This window comes from Ambystoma mexicanum, chromosome 4q, assembly GCF_040938575.1.
Source record: "Ambystoma mexicanum isolate Mex_15411 chromosome 4q, UKY_AmexF1_1, whole genome shotgun sequence".
NCBI lineage: Eukaryota > Metazoa > Chordata > Amphibia > Caudata > Ambystomatidae > Ambystoma > Ambystoma mexicanum.
Window position 1 is genome coordinate 1,112,493,972 of NC_090928.1, and position 23,082 is coordinate 1,112,517,053.

At 43.0% G+C, this 23,082-nt stretch overlaps 1 protein-coding gene across 1 annotated transcript in view; it reads right to left on the minus strand.

Annotated features, from left to right (window-relative positions):
* Positions 1-1,043: 1,043 nt before the first annotated feature.
* Positions 1,044-23,082, minus strand: part of STUM (stum, mechanosensory transduction mediator homolog) — a 396,348-nt gene continuing 374,309 nt past the window's right edge. Inside the window, exon 3 of the mRNA XM_069608682.1 lies at positions 1,044-11,879. Within this exon, the coding sequence (XP_069464783.1) occupies positions 11,845-11,879 (35 nt within the window). The 3' untranslated portion in view covers positions 1,044-11,844. The remainder of the gene's footprint in view (positions 11,880-23,082) is intronic.

Here is a 23,082-nt window from a genome sequence, read left to right on the forward strand (position 1 = left end):
GGATTTACACTTGATTGAGCTTCATAGTCAGGTATTTGTGTTCATTTATCTTATAGTGGTCGCCTATATAAAACAGTTTGTGCTGGCCTTGCGTTCCTTAATGTTTTTCACAGGAATGTTTATTGAACATTGGTATTCCCTCTGAATCAAAAGGACTGTACCGACAAAGATGTCAGATTTTACGTTTGGTTCACACCTGTAAGTATCAATTTCTATAAAGCTGATTCCCTTTATCCTGAGTCTATAAGAAAGGTTTTAAATAGATACTTACTGGCCATGTATCATCATCTCATGTACATTCTATTTTTCTTTTTATTTTAAATAGTTATGTAATAGTTTATCCTGAGGAAGATGTGGCAAATGTTTGTTAGAGATTCTGTCGAAATATTTCCATCATACTTGTAGATTTAGTGCAGCAATACATTTTGCATCTTGACCTCAAGTCTTTTCGATGTACACTTTATTTAATTATTCATGTCTATTAACCCATTTAAGGTTTGTTTTCAGAAAATGCTTTATTTATTCATGTATTCATGTAATAAAAATTCATATGTATTATATTTATTTTATTTACTTTGCTTTTTAGTTTTGTCAAAGGATATTTCTTCTTATGTATTAACCCATATATTTGTTTACTTTACATATGAGAGTTTAGGCAAGAGACCCTTTCTTATAATTTATCCCAAAGCGAGGGATTTGTTCCTCTATATATTGATCTGTGCTAGGGAACCATAACTGAAAACGTACCTAGTAGACTTACCTCTTTTTCCACTTCACATATTGTTCAACCGAATGTGGGCCATCAGCAAGCAGGGACCAGCCCATTCCTCTGGTATGACAGATCTGTATGGAAATATCTTTAGCTCTGAATCCCGTACAAGCCTTCTTTCCAGCAATTCAATTATGCAACCCTCTTCTGACTTTGCAGAAAATAAACATAACCTCACCCCAACCTCCCTGTAACATTTGAGTTGCATAACAGTATATGGACCCAATTAAAAACCCATGAACATCTCTGGACAAACTGGACATCCACAACCATGAATCAGTGAGTTTCTTCATTTACATTAAATCAGTATACAAACAATCATAATATACAACGTAAAAACACTATATAAAAACACTGCAAATCACAATAAAATACATTGCTGATATAAATAAGCATACAAAAAGAGTACTTTCAATTTTGGCACAATGTGCAACTCTAATGGACTTTTCTATATAAAAAAGAGCACTAACTATTGGAAGGTTAGTATGCCCCAATAAGATATCAATGTTACTAGATCTCCTGCAATTCTGTAGTGAGGGTTCTTTTATTTCAATGTTTCTTCAGCTCCTGTATACATGATCGTTGCTGACTATTTCATTTCAACACCAGCTGTGAACGGGATTAGCCCTTCTGCGAGCAATAAATCACATAGCCATTGGGCCAGTGGATCTCTATGACAATATAGGAGCAAATTATTAGTGCTCATTGTTGTTCTTCATGTAGTGTGTTGTTGCACTTGTTTCTTTATCGATTAAGGTAGACATGTCTGTACACTTATACAAAGACTGAAGATAGTGCAGAACACAGCGGCATGTCTGGTGAGTTGCACTTGGCACTAACATGAAACCACAACAAATCCCCACATAGTTGTTTAAGCTGTAGCCAAAAATTAAGGACAAGGTATTCTTAAATTTGCAGCTCATTACATTTGTATAATATGGTCATAAAAAGGTGTATCACTTATTTAAATACATGATAGAATATTAAGGAAAACAGCACCTAACATAAATAAATGAATAGTAGGAAAATGCTGATACAAATTGGTGCTTCCATATTTAAAACAAATGAAATTGTATTGTAGAAAAAACACATGTTGTGTGGAAGCTTTTATGTAGACTGCATAGAACAGCAAAATCTATTGGAAGTTCCACAAGACTCTATATATTCTCTTCGCTATGCTTTTTAGTAAGAAGAACACTTTACAATATTGAGGGAATTTCAGGCAGGGCACACTATTGGAAATACAGTCAATGAGACATATTGGGCCAGCCCATAGAATTTAATTGTTTCTACTTACTGTCTAGTTCATAAAACAAAACAGGGTTAATTTTCGAAGATGCCAGAGTGTAAAAGTATGGTGTAAAACCAAGGTGTAAGCAGGTTACGCCTCATGTTCGTTTACACCCTGAGGGCCTATTATTCTTTTTAGTGGTGGAGTAGGGGTACGGACCAGGATATACATTTCTGCAGTGCACTGCTGCTCTGCCTTCACATGCCACATGGTATTACATCAGCATGACATTTTCATGCTGGCGTAAAGCCAATGGATTCCTATGGAATCATCCTGCTTTGTGCACTTCATAAAAGGAGGCAGATTCGTGAGGAATCCATTGTAAATTCCGACTGCCATGTGTAAGCGTGGCAATTCTCGGTAATGAAGATCTGAAGCACATAATAGACATTGTAAGCATAATTAGGGGGGTTGTTCCTATGATTAAAATGGGTGCCCTTTTGTTATCCCTTCAGTGTACATATCTTCTCAGGGTTATCGGCACATTACTCAGACTTTCCACGAAAGCACTGATCACCTAAAATACCCCATCACCTTTCATGCAGTCATCTATGGCAAACAGCACAATACAGCATGGACACAATCTCCATTTGCTGATCGAACCCCACATTGTGTTCCGGTACTGAAGTATTTCTGAAGGTCTTCTCCCTTCTATTTCCCCCGCCAGCCCCCTCAAACCCTCAAACCTTCAGGGGCACAGGACAGGACAGGTTTACATTGTCTCTGCCCCACCTCTGACACTTCAACTCAACACCCTGTAGTGTTTCACATTAGAGGAATCAATATTTCCAACATCAAGATTTTGATTCATAGAATTATCAACGGGAAACATTTGTTTGAATTGTTGAGGGTAAAGTGGTTCTATGGAGCCTATCCTCAACTATATGTTGCAAAGCCGGGTCTAATGCATCCATTACAGGGACCTGTTTTTGTGCTCATAGTCACAGGTCCGAATCCTGGCAGGATCACTCAGGATTCAGGACCACTCCTTCCGGGGTCGATAAAATGAGCACCATTAAGTTGAATAACAGTCAACATCTGTTATCTGTCAATAGTGCCAAGATGCACCTCTGGGGTGAACGTGTGCTCTACAAATACACCTATTGTGTTATGTTTGGGAAGGAAGCCTGCAACGTGGCTGCAATCTTGCCTGACTCGGAGCGCACAAAGTGTGGGTCTTCCCTCTCTTGAAACAGCTGCTATCTCAATCGACTGTGGAGTCCTCTACTGCCTAAACCGAGCCCACTGCCTATTGCTTTACATGCATGCAGATGATACATAGGTTGTTCTCCTTCAGGGGGACAACATGGGATCCACTCTGGAAGGATTCAGAAACCGCATGGCGGATGGAGGACTCTTGATGAATAATAACAGTCTCAAATCCGATCCATCGAAAACAGATTTTACTCTGTAGATTACCTACTGGATCGCCAGGTTTTGCCCTGCATCATTACATCTATGCCTTTTTTTGGTAACTAAGGTCCGCCATCTCTATATTTTTTGATTCATCTTAGTCCTTTATGCAACACACTGGCCAGGTCTCTAAACTCTTTCTTTCATCTTTGGTCTCTGCATAGGTTTCTGAACTATTTTACTTTCCCTCATAGAGCCCAGCTGATTAATTATTTTATTTCCTGTCGTTTAGGCTATTGTAATGCTATTTATGTGGCCTTTAATCTTCTCGGTTTGGGTCACAGAGACCATGTTCCCCAGCCCTGGTTACTCCTCACTGGACACACACAGCCCATGGCTCACACGGCCTGGAATTCCTGATGAATAGGATCACATCTTGCATCCTGACCAGGGCCCTCTGGTCAAGCAATAACGCTCAGTTATCTGTTCCATGCTTTTGTAAGCACGAGTGGGTGGGAGATCCTTTTCAGGACAGGCCACTTGCGCTTGAAATTCTCTTTCTGCACCTCTAAGTTTCAAATGATGATCATTTGTTTGTAATCGTCAAATTACTGACTTTTTGTTTCTTGTAAATTGATCTAGTTGGATGTTCCTGTCTTCAATTTTTAATGTTGGAACTTCAGCACCAAGAGGCATCTTTGACATATTAGCACCCTGGAAGGGGATGCTGGCCAATCAGGATACTCGGAACGCTGGCTGTTTTGTATGGTACAAGCCTGCGTTCCAACCAGCCTGAGTGCTGCTAGCCAGCGTCCCCTACCTTTCCCCGCTCCTCCTTCCCGCCCGTACTCTTAGCACCAGTGTAGTTTTCTATATGGTTGCTAAGAGTGTGCCATTTAAATTAAAAAAAGAAACGTAGCCTCGCTGCGCGGCCCAGAGACGCACCATGCTTTCCCAAGTCTGTTTCATTGTTGATGGCGTCACGGTCATCAACATTAAAGATGGACTCGGGAAACAATGGCATGGCACCAGGCCGTGCAGCAAGATAATTTCATTAATAAATATATAAATGAACACATTAGCACCTGTATAGAAAACTACACAAATGCTAATGGCGATAAGCTCCTCGGTGGTGGCCCAACCCTGTCCGTAACAACACCGCCGCCGTTCGTAAAACAAAATGAGGTTAATTTTCAAAATTGTTAGAGTCCCTTGTACTGCATACAACCAAGGTGTAAGCAGGTTACGCCTTACATTTACACTCGCACTCTGGGGCACATTATTATTCTTTTTAGAGGCGGAGTAGGGACATGGGATTGGTTCTAATCAAAGGGCAATGCCGTGAGACAAAAAGAACGCCACGGCATGTGCTCAAGGACTGCAGTGTAATCTGTGTTCCCTGGAGATCCTCCTGTGAGGTCAACTAATTGGCTTTATGCCACACCACAGTGTTTTGCTGGCACAGGCATATCTTTCATCATGCTCTGTCTCTTTCTGAAATGAAACTAGATACAGAGACAAACTTGCATACTACTCTAACTGCAAGAGATGCTTGTGCATAACTTTGCAAATCTCGACTATTCTCCGGGGTGTACAATTCTATTACATCAGAAAGAAATCCTACCAAACCTAAGCACCATCTCCACATCAGAGGGGGACTCCCAAGAAGGTGAAGAGACAACTTCAAGACACATGTGACTTTGTTTAGATGAAATGCCCCTCTCAATTGTGAAGCGCGTGAAGGCAACAGGGAAGAGAATCAGGTTTTGATGGTATCAGGTAATATTATCCCCACCAATAATATTGCTGTATATATATGGTCGTGGGGTAAGGCCATAGGTAATATTATTAGTGGGGATAATTTATGTGATTATTGGGACGAGGGATGCATGGGTGTCCCACGCTCCATTAAATAAATTATAGGGGTTGCGGAGGTGTCCCTCGCAGGTTCCATGGCTTAATACTGGTGCAAAAATATGGCAATATTTTTGTATGGCAATATTATTGCGGGGATATTAACACATGGAAACGTTTTGATACCCCACAAGGAAGATCAAGAGGGGGTGTGGGTACGAAGGAAGAAAGAAGATGTTGACATGCCATATGAAAAGGTTCTCGGACAAGATACATGACACGAAATCCCATGCCTAGACCACCCTGATAGCAGCTGCTGCTCTGGCAACCTGGCATTTGTACCCCATTTTCATCTTATTTTCAAGTCTTGTCATGTGCCAAAGTGTGATGCAGCTGCTTCGAGCTGCTGCAATGAGGAACACAATCACACCAGATCCCAGTGCAAAAGCACAATCCTGGATGGGAAGAAAATACAATCAAAACAAAGTGCCCAAGTGGGCGCAGAGTGGGAAACAGGCAGGAGTCATTGGAAGGCAGTGGACAGCAGCCAAGCTTTGAGTATGTGGCGGAGTCCGCTGTGGGACAGTTCAGTTCGGATTTCCACCGGTAAGATCGTTCCAATGTTTGGATCCGAGCACAGCTAGTGCGTGGCCACTGTGGCCATTTCTGCAGACATGCGCAGGCTTAGCAGGTTCAGAGACTCAGAACTTAGGTTCCTGGTGGAATGGGTTCCTTAACGTCAGGCATGAGGTAACTGGAGAATGATCCAGACAAAGAAGATGACTCAGTGCTCTACAGGGAGCCATCACAGAGATGTGCCTGGAGACTGCCCATAGGTGGTAGCGGTGCGCAGTATAAATCAACATAACATAACATTCCAAGGTGGAAGAAATGGGCTCTCAGGGATTGAGGAAGAAGAGGAATTTACCAGCCTTAGTTTTTAGGAGTCGCAACTTCTGGATGGAACCTCGTTGAGTCTCATGTGGAAGAAATTACAAAATTCAAGGCTGGAGAACATGCTTGGACAACGTCAATATTATGAGGCATAGTTAGGTAAGGGAAGACTTTCCTCCACATGTGTTATCAGATTTAGACCTGTACAACTAAGACCTGTATTTATAAATTGTGGATTTTTCTTGAGACAGTTGTTTGGAATGCTAGGACTATAATGTTCCTAGAAGTACGCACTTGGTATACTATCTAACTCGGATGATATAGAACGGCTTAATGATTCCAGCAGGACGAGGAAGAGTGACTGAGCGGGCTTACAAAAAGGGATCCAAAGTAACATGAGACTATACTACTATATATCACTATAAAAGGATTATGTCTCAATAGCACCCTGTGGGTGAGAGCTTGCCAATCAGGAGGATAGAATCACAGGCTGATAATCCCGATCCAGCCCATGTTCCAAGCTGCCTGATCGCCGGCTCCCCAGCCCGCCATCTTCCCCCACGGCTGCCACTGCAGTCATTTTGCCCCCCATGCTCCAATCCCCATTTAGCTGTTCGGTGTGGCGGCAGTTGCCGCCGCAGCTCCTGCGTCTTCTCTCCTTGCTCTGTTTGGCCGCCATTGAAAGAGAAGAGGGGCTCCGTATGGAATCCCGCCTACCTCATCCATGGTGGCCATCTTTGCACAGTATTTTCATTCAATGAACGGGATGCCGCGCGTTCCATTCTTTGAATGAATTTTTTTTTTTTTCTTAACACCCCTGGTTTCTTAACACCGCTTTGGTAACCTGGAGTGCTAATGGCTTTATGAACCTGTTCTACGGACTATACCGGGGGTAACGTCCCTGTGTCTTCGTTAAACACCCTCAGGCTGCTGAGCCGTTGACCCTGGTATAGCCTCTGGAATGGGTTAATAACACCATAGAATCAGAGGGTGTACATTTTTGGTCTCAATAACGTGAAAGGAACCTCTGCATGATCCGTCCAGCTGAGCGTTTCAGTGGGAAGAATTACAATGGAGGAGTCAAGTGCAATCAGAACATCTAAAATAGGGCCTTCCATGTGTGAGAAGTGCTATATTCCGGGTGTGACTGGATGAAATGGCTAAAACCACCTGAGACACTCGTATGATAGCCCAAAGGTCCGGCAGAGGCAAACAGATCTAGAAAGAAGTCAGCAAAGACTACGTCGGGGGGAGCAGTACAGTGCTTTTAAATCTAAGGATGTTTTAGTTCATGTTTTGTGATCTTTACATGAAGGAGGCTAACAATAGGGTGTTTGGTTGCCGGAAGTCAAATGACATTAAGGTGGTCATTAAGGCAAAGGCAATTGAGTTGCGTTTCTGGGCTAAAAACAGATTTGCCATTTATGGGGAAATCCTAGACAGAAATGTAGATGTTGTTTGCATCGTGGAACCCTGTATGACAGATAAAATCCAACCACCCACCACCACTATGGGTACGCCTGGATACGGAAGGGCCTATCGGTGCACTTATCAATGACACTTCTGTATGCAGGAGCGGCCATATTGTGGACGGTGTTGGGATTGCACATGCCATTCAAGATTCCATGGTGCACACCATCTTAATTTCCTCCCAGGATTAGATCATAAATGGTGGGTGTCCGACCAAATGGCAGGAAGGACTTGTGTATGTGCTCTGGGGCAGACCACCAAGGACATGGAAGAACAGAGGGGACGGGGGAGACTGAAGCCATACGCCGGGGTGGTGGGGGGGGAGAGAGTATTTGGGGACACTGCAGGAGAGCAGGCAGGAGAGAAACATTAGATATTTGGTGTGGGAGGTAGGGGGTAACAGGAAATGACACGAAGGACAGAGACTATTGAAATGTAAAATGTCGGTTTGGGTGTTTGGAAGGTAACAGGGAAAAAGACACCGGATTTCCGCTGGCAGACTCGAGACATGGTGGCACGTTGAGGGAGGAGTCGAGGTCAAAGAGACGCGTCAAGGTTTGGGCATGAAAGAGAGGGGAGTATGTTAACTGTGCTTGACACAAAAACATAAGGCACCACGCCAGAGGTGAGTTCACAAACCCTTCCATTTGTTAAGCCTTGAGATGGTATCAATTGGCAGACGCGTGCGCTGCCGTGCTAACCTCGGAGCGTTTCTGCAACATGGTTAAACAGCCTTGATGTGGCATTGCAACTCACACGTGTGCTAATTTTTACAATTTCTATCTTGCTTACATGACCAATATATGCATCAGTCATATTTTATATTCAAGCCTTGAGAGAAATGTTAGTCTCCAATCCCATTGCACTGATGTACTCACAGAGGGCCAAACCCCATCATATGGCGAGCGGGTGGATACTTGCTTTACTAACACATGTATTTGTTTAGGTCTAATTGCATGGCACTTTTGCTCGGTGGTTCTGCATTCCCACACAGAGCTTTGGCTTTATGGCTGGGCCCAGATCACACTATGGGTAAGTCCTTGCTTTGGCCTGCAGCGGGTCCCAGGATTCTACTGTCCTCTGAAGTGTTCTCAGCCTTTACATAGGTTCCAAGCAGCCTAGACAGCTTCATGCCCTGCACACTGGAGCGTAGGATTCCAAGCCAGTGGCTAATTCATCTTCTAACAACACATTTTGGTTTCATCACAAATCTGCCCGTTCTTTATTCCTTCTGTGGATTCACTAGCACTTGCCCACTTCCCTTGTCCCTTCTCTCTTTCTCTGCACTTGCACGCTCTGAATGCTCACAAGGCCTTGTAGGACCGCCATCAGTGCTATTTTATTTGCTTTTCCTACCACTGTTCCCTCTCTTTGCCCTGTGGGCGCTTTGAAACCCAATTTCTTGGTGTTTAAGCGCCTTACAAATGCACAATAAAATAAATACATAAAATGAGCAGCCAGCTGTTTTAACAAATTGATTATAAAACTTAAATGAATTGCTTTTCATAGATTATTTCGGGTGGAACTGGCAAATAAAGCAGCCGATTTGGCATTTCTGTCATTTTAGTCAAATTGTGGAATAACAATGTTTAAATTCAGCCATTTCACTTTGGGGAACAAATTACCAACAACAGGCAACTGCCACACTAATATGGAGGAACTCGTGTTGGGCGGATGTATGTGTGTGTGCATGCATGCATGCTTATACGCGTGGGTGTGTTGCTTTTATTGTCTCTCGAAAGTTGATAGATTTTACAAGTGAAAAGGTACTGAAGTCTGTATCCGATGTGTGTGCTGGGTTCATGGAGTGAAGGGTTCCACAACCGTCAGCTCGCCAGCTGTTTTGGACTACAACTCCCATGATCCATCCCCATTGACTATGCTGGCTTGGGCTGATGGGAGTTGTAGTGGAAAACATCTGAAGAACCAAAGGTTGCAGAACCCTGATGTAGTGGAAACCTAGATGTGAAACAAAAGAGTGATGTGTAAGAAGAGGATTCAGTGCAGGGTACAATAATACATGTACAGTTAGAGAATAGACTACTAAGGGCACACTTGGCAGGACGTGGAATGAGGTGATGCAGGGGGGGGGGTTATAGGAAGAGGATATAGGTTAGGGAGGAAAAGACGCACCAAGACTTAATTAGGTTGTTGTGAGTCCTTGGGTCTGCAGCAGACATTCCATCCCTTGACTTCTGCTCGGATTTCTTGAACATCTCATTTTTCCTACAAATTGTGATTGGTCAAGATATGACTGTGTATATTAGTGGCACGCTTCCTAAATCACACACGGTGCATAGTGCAGCCAATGGCCATATATTCTGGTAAAGTAGTGAAATACCAAAATGGTGCTGGAAATCTAATCCTTGTTGACTTGCACGACCCCTGTGCCCGAGTTCTCAAGGATAAAGCTATTTCCTCAAATCCCAATCATCTATGGTCAGGTGCGACATCCTATAGAGAGAGGGGGATTCTGGGCTATCACCGAGAATTGGTTCCTAATCAACTACGATCAGATTCCCCATACTATAGAGTGCAAGGTCTATGGGCTGTTATCAGGAAGTGATCAATACTGTCCTTTACTAGCGGGTGTCAGGTTTTGCCATTCAGTCTGCATTAAATTCCATTAACATACAGGTTTCAACAGCTGTGCGTAAATCATCCACTGCATACATCGTAGGTCATGTCCACAGACGGCCAGTTCATCAGATCACTGCGCCCCCTTCTGACAGACCTCAGCATGTGCTTGAGACAAGGCTCTTGCCCAAAGCCACTCCCTCACATGTAACTCAGGGGACAGCATGACTGCCACCAGCAGGGTCTGGACACCGGTAAAGCCGGAGCCGATACTGCGCACAATTGCTTCAACGCCCCAGAACCTTTTAACGGCATCTCCATGCAATGGTAGTTTTTAGTTGCTGTCATTGACACTCTGCTGTTTTGGCCATTCCCATCATATCTATTGGTTGCTGTCATTGACACTCTGCTGTTTTGACCATTCCCATCATATCTATTGGTTGCTGTCATAGACACTCTACTGTTTTGGCCATTCCCATCATATCTATTGGTTGCTGTCATTGTCACTCTGCTGTTTTGGCCATTCCCATCATATCTATTGGTTGCTGTCATTGACACTCTGCTGTTTTGGCCATTCCCATCATATCTATTGGTTGCTGTCATAGACACTCTGCTGTTTTGGCCATTCCCATCATATCTATTGGTTGCTGTCATAGACACTCTGCTGTTTTGGTCATTCCCATCATATCTATTGGTTGCTGTCATTGTCACTCTGCTGTTTTGACCATTCCCATCATATCTATTGGTTGCGGTCATAGACACTCTGCTGTTTTGGCCATTGCCATCATATCTATTGGTTGCTGTCATTGACACTCTGCTGTTTTGGCCATTCCCATCATATCTATTGATTGTTGTTATAGACACTCCGCTGTTTTGGCCATTCCCATCATATCTATTGGTTGCTGTCATTGACACTCTGCTGTTTTGACCATTCCCATCATATCTATTGGTTGCTGTCATAGACACTCTGCTGTTTTGGCCATTCCCATCATATCTATTGGTTGCTGTCATAGACACTCTGCTGTTTTGGCCATTCCCATCATATCTATTGGTTGCTGTCATTGACACTCTGCTGTTTTGACCATTCCCATCATATCTATTGGTTGCTGTCATAGACACTCTGCTGTTTTGGCCAGGTTCAGCTGTTTGGAAGCGCTAGCCCAATTCCGCTGTGTTCACATATCCATGCAGACAGGTGGACATCCTGATCCCTTGGCAGTAACTCCCGCTGCTGAAGGTTCAAATCCCATAAAGTAGTGTGTTGACAGACTTTTTGGAAAACCTTACATGACTCTTGCCTTTTGTGTATTTCTGCAAACATCTCCAGTAAAACGCCATGTCTTTGAAGACATAAAATTGTGAAAAACAAAAAAAAGGTTGGTGGTGTTTTTTTTACTAGTCATAGAGCAGCCAGCACTGGCCTTTCCCAGTTGGCACCAGGGACCGGGCGAGCAGCATGGCACAGCCCAGTATGCATTGCGCCATCTTCGGTCTGTGTCGGTAGCACGTGGTTCTCACCCTCTGCTCCCCCTGTTCGGTCTGTCCATTGTTAAAAAAGAGATGCACAAAAGAAGTCCCTCATTCAATGCAACGTAGCGCCCTGTTCTGCAAGTCTCCATTTCCAGGCGCTCAGTGATTACAACTGCTGAGGTATCCCTTGTTCCTTATACCCTGTGGAGCAAAGTAACACACAACAGTAAATTAGTACAACACGAGAATGTTTCATCAAGCGTAGAGTCCATCCATCTTCAACCTGTGCCCGATACATTGCCACATTTCTCCCAAATGCCCTAGTCCCTTTGCTTTACCACGATCGGGCCTATTCACCTTTGAATGAGGGGCAACTGTCTATCTCATACATTAGGTTTTCAATAAGGTGATATGGGGGTGCATGGCCACTCTTTTGGTTGCATATTCACTTTCTAATTTGTTTAGTGCAGTTTCTTTCTCATTGAGGTCCGATGAGTTGTGTTTCTGGGGTTATGCCTCGGCCTCTTCCAATAGCCTTTAGTGTGGGCTTGGCTGTAGAGGTGTGTTTGACCCGCTCCCTTTTTGATATGTTGTTGGGAGAGGACACCTATTTAGGTGGCCAGAGTGTGTGGTTTGAAACATGAATCATGCTTCTGCCCTCAAATGAATCTCTCTCTCTCTCACACACACACACACACGCACGCACGCACGCACGCACGCACTCACTCTCTCTCTCTCGCTCTCTCTCTCTCTCTTTCTTTTCAATAACTGGCAGCCAGTGATCTAAGGAGTTTACATTACAATAAAAACAAAAGATAGGCAATAATAACCATGCAAAGTGTCAGAAGTTGATATTGTGATCATTGCAGGAAGATCCAATGATTATGATCAGGGCCTCTGATCAGGGAGGAGACAATGATGGTGTGATCATTGCAGGAGGATACACACTGATTGTGATCAGGCCCTCTGATCAGGGAGTGGACAATGATGGTGTGATCATTGCAGGAGGATACACACTGATTGTGATCAGGGCCTCTGATCAGGAAGGTTCCACTGATTGTGATCAGGCCATCAGATCAGGGAGTCATTGATAGAAAGGAAGACCTCAACCCCGGCTTACGCTGAAGTAAGAGATGTCAATTCTTAGGAAACACTACTAGCAGATCCCACAATGTTGATCAGAAAACTGTGCTGAGGGGCTGTCATTGAGGTCAGAAAAGGGCCTTTCAGATCCCGATGAAAGGTTATAGTTACTAACAGAGCACCATGACACTCCTACCACCTACTTCCTCCCCAAAATTCACAGATCCCTTTTTGACCAGATAACTTGGTGATGAGGATACAACACGGGTTGCTCCTGATTTTGGATCGGTAGAGATGATGCTGATGTTTAGGGCGTACTGATAAACTAAACAAGATCCATTGCTCTCGACTTTCACCTGTATGTACAGCAAGACACAGATCGCATACCTACATATAACATTAATATTACGTGAGAATACATTGGCCACGGACACAATGAGTTTATTGTTTTCTTCAAGCATTCAGCCCAGAGCTATACAATGGAGCTTCCCTTGTGGGGCTTTTCTCTGCGCGAGGCACACTTGCTCACCTGAACAGGCCTTTTCTGTACAGACAGCCATTGTGCAGCTCAAATGTAGCCCAGGAATGTAATTGAGGATGCCTTTGCACAGGCACTAACACACACAGGCAGATATGCTGATCCATGAATCTCTGAACAGCGCACAGGCTCAGCCTGTCAAGTTGAGCACCCAATACAGTGGACTACCATCCCTGACCCGGGAAATATCCAGGTGTTGAGAGTGGGGGAGGGGACTCGTGGTGTAGTAAGGCCAACCCTTTTCCCAAAGCATCCCCTTGAATCACAAGCTGGTACAGAGCTACTTTACACCTTTAGATAAAGAGGGAAACAGTTGCCATCAACAGGTACAAGGTAAATGGATAGTGCTTTTCATAAACAAGACCTGTATGTCAGGTATAGTTAAAGGTGATTTTGCATATATGTAAACATGCAAGAAATGGCACACCCCTAACACGTAATTTGCTGTTTGTACCTGGTGCCCATGTGACCTGTGAAATGTTGCTTCCACCAACCGTAAGCTTAGGGATATCATTTTACAACACCTACGATCCATCACCAATAGAAACCTTTGTATCCATGTTTTCAAATGCCATGGAAGCATAGCACTCAGTTGAAATGTTTTGCAATTGATGTGGCCCCAGTTTTTCCCCCATCTATGCAAATTAGACAACTCGAGTTATGACATTTCATCAATTTTGGAACCGAGAAGCCTTTGTGATACAATCTGGAGGGGCAGCTTTATGTGTTAGGTGTTGTCATGTGTCACCTAGACAGTGCTTGTATGCCCGAGCCATGTTGAATATGTAGAAGTACATAGGCATTTCTGTGTAAGGATATGGGTTCAATAATGAACAGTTATAGACACTGATGTGCAGATTAGTTATGAGTGTCCCTACTTGAGTATGACAAGCTGGGTAGTTCTTCCCTTTGCACTGTGTCTTTAATAGTGGATGAGCACATCTCCAATGGTCTGCCACTGCTGATGGCTGTAAGCATAGTTTAATTTAATATGTTGTTTATTTTAACTGATTTGAGTGAAGTGTCATTTTACATTGGCATTGATGCATTCATGTGGCATGTCCACCATTCTTATATTAATATTGATCACATAAATTAGAATGTATTGTATACAAACAAACGATGCAATAAATAAGTATGTATTTATATATATAGGTAGAATATTCTGTTTGAGCCAAGTTGCACATGCCACAACGCCACCTAGTAAACATTCCAACACCGGAAGTTTACCTCCAGTTCAGAGCCACATCAAGGCAAGTTAATCAACCCAAGACAGACATGTGCAAGGCTGCTTGGGTTGGGTTGATTAAGCTGTGTATAAAGTAGCACTGCCCTCTTAGACAAAGACAATTTCCTGGAGAAAAAGGTTTGCATTTGCGCTAATTTGCATATCCACAATGCCTTGCTGTTGTGGCTCAGAACTGGAGGTGAACTTCCAGCGATGGCTACTAGGTGGCGTGCTGGAATGTGAGACTTGGCTCAAATGAACTTTCCTACTTTCACATTTCAGGTGAAAGGTTTTTTCAAACCTTTTTAAACTCACCATTACTTTCTTGGTGTTGTGTGTGTATATATATATATATACATATATATATATATAAACATTAACAAGTGCGTCTTTATTTTAAATAATGTTTAGTATTTAGAGCTCTACAGCCTTTACTTCCCATAAGTCTACCCTACTGTTTTTCTAAATACAGTAATGAAAAATATGTGGAAAGTACCAAAACATGGGGAACATATTTTGCTACAAAATATTTTCAAATCCTTGCCCTTTGTGAAGCTCAGAAAACGTTTAGCAATGTAATTAGTTTTGTTAGTAACATTTGCAGAAAAAAATGAACACTTTGAAAAACATTCACTTTTTAGAGTTTGGCATTCTTTGAAATGCATCAGAAGAAATGCAACTGTGATTCCCTGGGAAGTGTGAATGCAAGCAAGTCAGACTGTATCTACTGGTTGTTCAGCAATGGAGTAAAAATCAATAGGAGATAAAGGGGAGTCAGGGGAAATGAGGAAATAAAACATTACCTTGTGAAACTGTTGACAATTCCATGAAAAGAAGAAAGAAAAAAAACAGAATTACAACTTTTAGTACCATTTTACGCACATATTTGCGTTTATAATGTGCAGAAATTAATAAAACGAAAGAACTGTACATACATACACCGAGGATGACAAGAAGTAAAAGTAACACTGTAAACTAAACCGATAGAAATTGTAATGTCTGGTATATGAACACCGCAAAATAGTACAATGTTTGAAGAGGTCAAGAAAGCATTCACTTATAAATTGTTTCTGAAAACAGAAAACTGTTTTTAACAAATTGTTTTGTCCTGGATATTGTGCACAAAATTACCTTTCCTAAAAATGCAGACACATGACATATGAGTGTTCGTCTAGATGTTCAATATTAGTCAGATCTGTGAACATTTCAACTACATATGAACATGAATGGAAGGTTTGGCAATATTAAACGCTGTAGTTATTTGGAAAGAGTTTAGATAATGAAATAGACCCGTTAACTCTGCTTTTAGGATCAGGGTTTGCTTTTGATGGGAAACAAGAGTAGGAATTCTGCAAGATTACATTTCTGCCATTGCGATGTGGCTGGAGCTAAAACTACAAAGCATGTTCTATTTAAATGTTCAAAATGCAGAAATGGTTTTACTATCTAGAATCACTGGGAACCCTGTGCTGCCCGATAAACAACTATGCCAAATAGATGAATGTTAGTTACCTAGGTAGCAAGATACAATGAAAAGATGTGAATCCAGATAATCCAGATAAGAACATATTCTGGATATCAGAATGTTGGTTATCTGGGCAGCGATGTGCCAAGAAAACAGAGAAAGAGACCAGACAGCAAATCTTCCTGGCCTTTTGCTATGCTTATCGCCTCTTTGCCATCCTGACTCCCAGCTATACAGCCTGGAACCTTTATTATCATACATTATTTTTTAACAAGAACAGTTCTGTTACCGGCAATGGGAGATGCCAGTTTATAGAACCTAATGGTTAACTAAGTGCCAGATAACAATGCTCACACTGTATAATGTAGTCAGACTTTAACAATGATATCTCTTTCAGCACTAACTGGTCTGAACATGCTAACAGTTTGCAAAGCGTTACTGCAGTGGTGCCTTTTTAAAGAAATGTAAAGCTGATGTGGACTGATGGGCTTGATGCACTCAACTTCTTTTTCACTTGCATGTGCAAAATAGTAATAGTGCAGAAGGCCGCTGTACTCGGCCACTTGTATTACATACATGTATTTTAGTCAGAATAGAAAAGTTATATGTGGCTTAGTTACCAAAGCAATTATCACAACATAGAATAACCATACAAGTTAATTTGAGATAGCACCAAGATAAGCAGTCTGGTTCAATCCTATTGTTCTCTTTTAAAACACCCCTATAATAAAGGTTAAGTAAACAAATAACATTAGTGCCGGCTATAGCCTGCTTTGCATAAATCAAAGAACATTTTGGGAACTGAAGAATGTCTGCATACCTTTATATTTGCTATAAAAGAGTTATGTTTTTTAATCACTGAGTACATATCGCACAATGGGCCTGATATTCATTTCTTTTTTCACAACACTCACCATAAAATCAAAATGTGTGCAACACTGAACCATATACAGGGAATTGGACAACCTGGAGATTTGGATTGGAGCAGGGAATGGTTGTAAGGATGGCTGTGCACATGATCAGTTCTCATTACAAAGAAATCCGTGGAGAATGACTATTATAGGATAATTAAATTGTGCCTCTTGATTGATGGTATTCGAGCAATGTATGGACATAGAAACTACCATCAAAGGGGCCACTCGATTAATCCTGTAGGGTAACAGTGCTGGGATTATAAAAGACACCACCCATTCTAAAAAGCATGTTCTAAGCACATTATGGACATGTGTAGGCTTTGCGCTTATCTGTTATGGGACTTGTATACTGGGTGACGGCCATGGCTTAAGAGGTCTGCAAAAAATGAGACTGCCATCTATGGTAAACGTTGCAGAGAAAGCCCTGCCACCTACTCTAAGTTGATTTACTTTTCCCATCTAGTGCAGTCCTTAAATGCCTGCTGGTGGTGTACAGAATGGACCAACTAAAAAGGAATGTAAGGCCAGCCCTGCATGGAAAAGAGGTAGAGTGATTCTAGAGCACTAATCACACATTGTGATGCACACGAACAGTCCCTGGAGCATTCTGATTGCAAAGTGTGAGCACCTGACTGTCAATGGCAAACACAACCAATGATGGTGGTACACACGCATATGCTCGTTGGAATAGTCTGGTCACCCTACTGTCAGATGTCAGAAAGAAGTTTAGACTCCTCTTTCATCAACGTGTTTGTGACTTTTGTTCTCTGTGGTAGCTATACTGAGTTTCAGATTTAGTTGATTTGGTGTTTCAATATCCTGCTTTTATATTGCTATTTCTATTTTATTTATTTATTTACATTTTTGTTTGATTTAATTGAAAAACAATTGTATAGTGCTGTTTTTATTTTAAATACCATATTGATTGTACTTAGCACATGTTGTCCAACCCTCTGCTGGTTCTGGGTGATAACATTCCTTAAAATCATCCAAATAAGAAAATAACCTATTTCAAGGAAAGTCCTGTATAAGAAGCCATGATTTTAGTTACATTGTTTGCAATGATCGTGGAGTGGCAGGACTATTGCCTACACCCTTTTCAAACCCAGCCTGGACTTTGGGTGGTATGCTGGCCTCATGCGCGCAGGATTTTCCCATGACGCTTTGTCTGTGTGAGGTACTTGGGCCTATTCCTTGGGGAATTAGCCCCGTGGTCCCTCACCTTTACTGGGGAGGTCTCGCGTTCTACAAGATTGTTAGCATCATGCAATAGAGAGTCATTCTTTTCAGATATTGATTCCAAACTGGGTCATGCTGATATGATCTCCTGGAGACCTCTCGCCTATGAACTGAAGCACCGCCGCAGCTACAGGTAGTTCAGAATGTTGCAGCGCATCTTATGTTTGAAAAAGGAAGAGAAAATCAACAGTTCTCCCACTGAGCAGCAAGTCCAGCAGGCAAGACCGCTCCGAGAGTGATGCCCCCCCCTACACATCTGTACTGGGTCTTGGGAATACAGGCTCAAATCCAGACAGGGCCGACTCAGCCCTTCATCCCTCCAAGGTCAAAAAATGCACTACTGATACATTTGGTATTCACAACAATGACTACTAAAGCACTCCGACGTGGGAGAAATCTGGAAGTTATTACTAAATCAAATTTACGAAATTCTTGTTGTTAGGTATAGCAGTGTCAGAAACATACATTTTGCCAGCGAAAATGTGGGGTTATCCCCTTTTTACTTCACTAAATTGGAAAATGTTAACTTTTTTCGCTTATGCAAATTGATGGAATTGGTGGATTTGTTTTCTAGCAAAAGTTAATTTATAGATTTGTTTACAGCAAAATAACTTAATTGCTTCGATTGTATTCGTCCTGACTCCTGTGTCTATGTAAGGGTCGACTAAAGGGTTAACTGAGTTTCAGTGAATGTGTCTGTTTGTCTGCTGACTCCTTTACTGAAAGTGACGAGAGAATGGCATGCCTGGAGACTGGCCAATGAATGCAAAGATGATCAAGTTAGCGCCACAGTGTATCATTTGAATCTGGGGAAAGGCAATGACAAAGTGGAGCAATTTGTGAGCAAAACAAGTTAAGTTTAGGATTGCAACAGGGAGTAAATAACAAAATGATTCACAGAAAGAAAACAAAATGTCCTGCTTTCAGCAAAGGAAGCAGTGGGGGATGTTTACTTGACCTACTTGTCAATTGTTTTAGAAACTAACTGTGGAATTGACAGATGAAATTGAAGTTACATTATGTAAGAGTTTTTCTCTTACCCAAGAAATGTTTCTGCAAAAGTGAATTTGCAAATTTGGTTTGCAGCAAAATTGAATTTTCAAATTTGTATCCAGTAAAAGTACATTGGTGTGTTTTGCCTAAACAAAACTTAATCTGTGTTTTTATTTTTCAGCAAATATCAAAGTGCAGGTATGTTTTCTAGCAAAAGTTAATTTGTGTCCTGTTTTTACCATCAAAATAAGCAGAAAATACAATGTTCCGTTTGCCACTAAGTTTCTTATGTTCATTGAGAAATGTTCTATCAGAAGGGAAGATGCTGATGCTGAAACCTGAAAAACCTATTTTGCGGATTTTGTTTCCTGCAATTGTCCTGATATATAGTTTCACCTAATCTCACAAATGTTCCCAAATTTTAGATATTTTCTGCATAAATATGTGAAACTGTTGCAAGCAAAATTCAGCATTTTCACCACCCCACCCCAAATAAGGCACGGCTACCCATTTTAAAGGGAGGTGGAGAGTAATCTTATTCTCTGGGCATTCCTCCAGACCAGAGCAATGCTAGTGGTTCTGATCCATTTAAAACCTTCCAGCCATCATGCTTCAGTTTTACAAAAGTCTCCTTGAGTGGGGCCCAGTATGCCTAGAAGTGAATCCCGAGCTCGGTGCGCCTAACGGCCCAGGCTACACCTCACTGATGACCCCCAATAAGATTGAAACATCTCTTGGTTTGCTTGTGGACTTGTGCAGTAGGGATGCGGCCTAACAGGTCCAGCTAGACTGCCCTAATTTGCATATGGTCTTTTCCATTTTGCAATAGAGCATTATAAGCTCAAAATAATTGTCAAGATGGTTGCCCAGAGCAGTGTCAGTGGTTACCATTCATTAGTATTTGTATTTTATTATATTTTATATAGTACTTTTTACCAAAGCGCTTCACAAAGAACAATCAGTAGTACAATAACATCAGCATATACAATTGTGCTCATGATCAGCCAGTAACAATCAGACAGGTAACTGAAGTAAGTGACTTTTTAAGGAGGAGTGAAACAGAGAATATGAGGTTATAGAACGGATAGATTGATCTAAGAGGGGCTAGACGAGAGCAAGGAAGACCAAAAAGTAGAACAGAGCAGTAGAAAAGTCAAGAAAAGACTAGTGAAGAAACCAAGAGCTTAGTGGCATGAAAAGTAAGAAAGGGGTGAATTTTACGAATATTGTAGAGGTGAAAACGACAGGCGCGAGAGGTTAGTGAGATATGATGGGTGAAAGAGCCATCATGATATCATGGCTTTAAAACCTTAGAGCCATCATGCATCGGTTGTGCCAAAGTCACCTTGAGTGGGATCAGTGTGCCCACACATGGGTGCCCAGCTTGCAGTGCCTAGAGAACCAACCCGATCCCCAGTGAGACTGACACATGTCTGGAGGTCTCGTGAACGAGGAGGGAACAAGCTTTGGATTGCATGTGGTCTCATGCAGCAAGTATGTGAGGTAGCAGTTCGAAATGGGCTCCGCCTTTTGGGGTAGAAACAAGCCTGCTTTTCACATTGCCTTTCAACTTCTGCAGTGGCCTACTAGGATGAACAATGATTGTCTGGAGCGTTGACCCGATCATTCAAAATCTTCACTCCATCATGCGTCAGTTTGTCACAGTGTGTTGATCTTGTCACTTACCTAGGAGCCATGTCCGGTTTTGGCCCTATGACTACATATACATGGGCATATACATGGGCAGGTAAATGGACACAGCAGTGTGCAATGCACAAGGCAGCATTGCACAAGGCAGCATTGCAAGTCATATGGACATTTGAGCAGGTGCTGATGTTTCTGATTCCTGAAAACATACCTGGGTGGGATCTAAGGGTTTATGAGATAGTCCAGTCCCATCAGCATATAGGTAAAGCCACGGATGACAAAGAAGCTGGCTTTGACACTGTTGATATCAGCCTGTGTGGTGGGTTGGGGGACCTATGTATGTGCGCAGGGCAAGAGAGTAGACCTTGCTCAGGACCACAGGGAATTTTGGCTGTGACATTCAGTACAGTAGCCCATTGAACACCTCCACGGCATAGAAGTACAAAGGTGCCAGTAGCTTTCATAGAGACGCCATGGCAATCTGTTCTCGGGTGCTGATATCCGGGTAATCCTGAAGAAGGTGGAGGGTGGGGGCCTTGGTCTCCTGGTCCAGCCGCTATGTCAGGATTTCCTCAGAGCTGAGAATCCAGGGAGATGCCTTGCCCATGGAATGACATTCTTCTTCTTATCTGCTATGCATGTCTCCTCTCTGATCATCTCCTCTCTTATTTCCTCTATTATCATCTCCTCATTTCTCTCCTCTCTCCTCTTATGAACTCTTCTTCTTTCTTAAAATCTCTCCTCTAATCTCTTCTCCTCTTGTATCATCTCTTTCCTCCTCTCGCAATACTATCCCTGCTTCTCCTCCTCCTTCTCTTATCACGTCTTCTCTTTTATCTCCTCTCCTCTTATCGCCTCTCCCCTCCTCGTATCTCCACTCCACTCTTTTCTCCTCTCCTGTCCCCTCTTCCCTCCTCTCCCCTTATGTCCCTCCCCTCCTCTCTCCCCTCCTCTCCTCTCTTATCTCCCCCCTTTCTGTTCATCTTCCCTCCCCTAGCCTCCTCTTCCCTCCTCTCGTCTTCGCTCCCCTTTCTTCTCCCTCCTCTCTTATCTCCCCTCCTCTCCTATCCCCCTTCTTCCTGCTCCCTTCCCTCTTCTTCCCTCCTCTCCCCTTGTCATCCCTCCACTCTCCTCTTATCTCCTCTTTTATCTCCTCTCCACTCCTCTCGTATTTTGTCTCCACTTCCTCTAGTCTCATATCTCGTCTCGGCGCCTCTCCTCTCAAATCTCCTCTCGTGTCTCCTCTCCCCTCCTCGCTCATCTCCTTTACTTTCCCCTCTTATTTCCTCTTATCTCCTCTGTTGTAACCTCTCCCCCTCTTCTCTCGTATCTCCTCTCCTCTCCTCTCATATTTACTCTCCCCTACTCTCTAGTCCCCTCTATGAATTGTTCTCCTCTCGCATCTCCTCTCCCCTCTCTTGTATCCACTCCCCTCGTATCGCCTCTCACCTCTTCTTCCCACCTTTCTCCTCTCCCCTCCTATCATCTTCCCTCCTCTCTTATCTCCCCACATTTCCTCTCATATCTCTCCTCCTCTCCCCTTCCCTCCTCTTCCCTCTCCTTTTCTCACCTCTTTTCCCATTTTACCCCCTGTCCTCTCCCCTTATATCTCCCCTTCTCCCGTATCTCTTCTCCACTGTGAATGTTCACCTCTCCATTCTTCTCCTATCTCCCCTCCTCTCTTGCATCCACGTTCCCAACCTTCTCCAGTACTTCCCACTCCTCTTCCCCCTCTCCTCTTCACTCCTCTTCTCTCCTCTTCTCTATCCACTTCCCCTTCATATCTCTTATCCTCTCCTGTCCCCTCATATCCCCTCTCCCCTCATACCTCATATCCTCTCCTCTCATATCTCCCCTCCTCTCTGCAACCCTTCCCTCCTCTTATATCTCATATTCCCCATCTCTCATATCTCCTCTCCTCTCCTCTCCCCTCCTCTCTTCCCTCCTCTCCTTTCTCCTCCCCCTTCTCCAGTCCGTCCCACTCCTCATCCCTCTCCTCTCCTCTCCCCCGTCTTCTTCCCTCTCTGGCCTGCCACTACACGCTTAAAGACCAGCATGTGCTCTGTACTTGGCCGCTCTGTGCACTTGCCCCACACATGTTCTGCTACAGTGTGCTTCCGGGTGATTTCCTGCACCTACCTTAGTTTGGCGTCAGCTGTCAGGCATTGCCAGGTGTTCATTGTGTTCATTGTTGTATTTGTCTTCTTTACCCTGCCAATTTTTGAATATTTATTTGGGCTTCCTATGCGGAGTAACGGCTGCCACTCGTGTGTAACTTGCCATCTGTAATTTTGTTA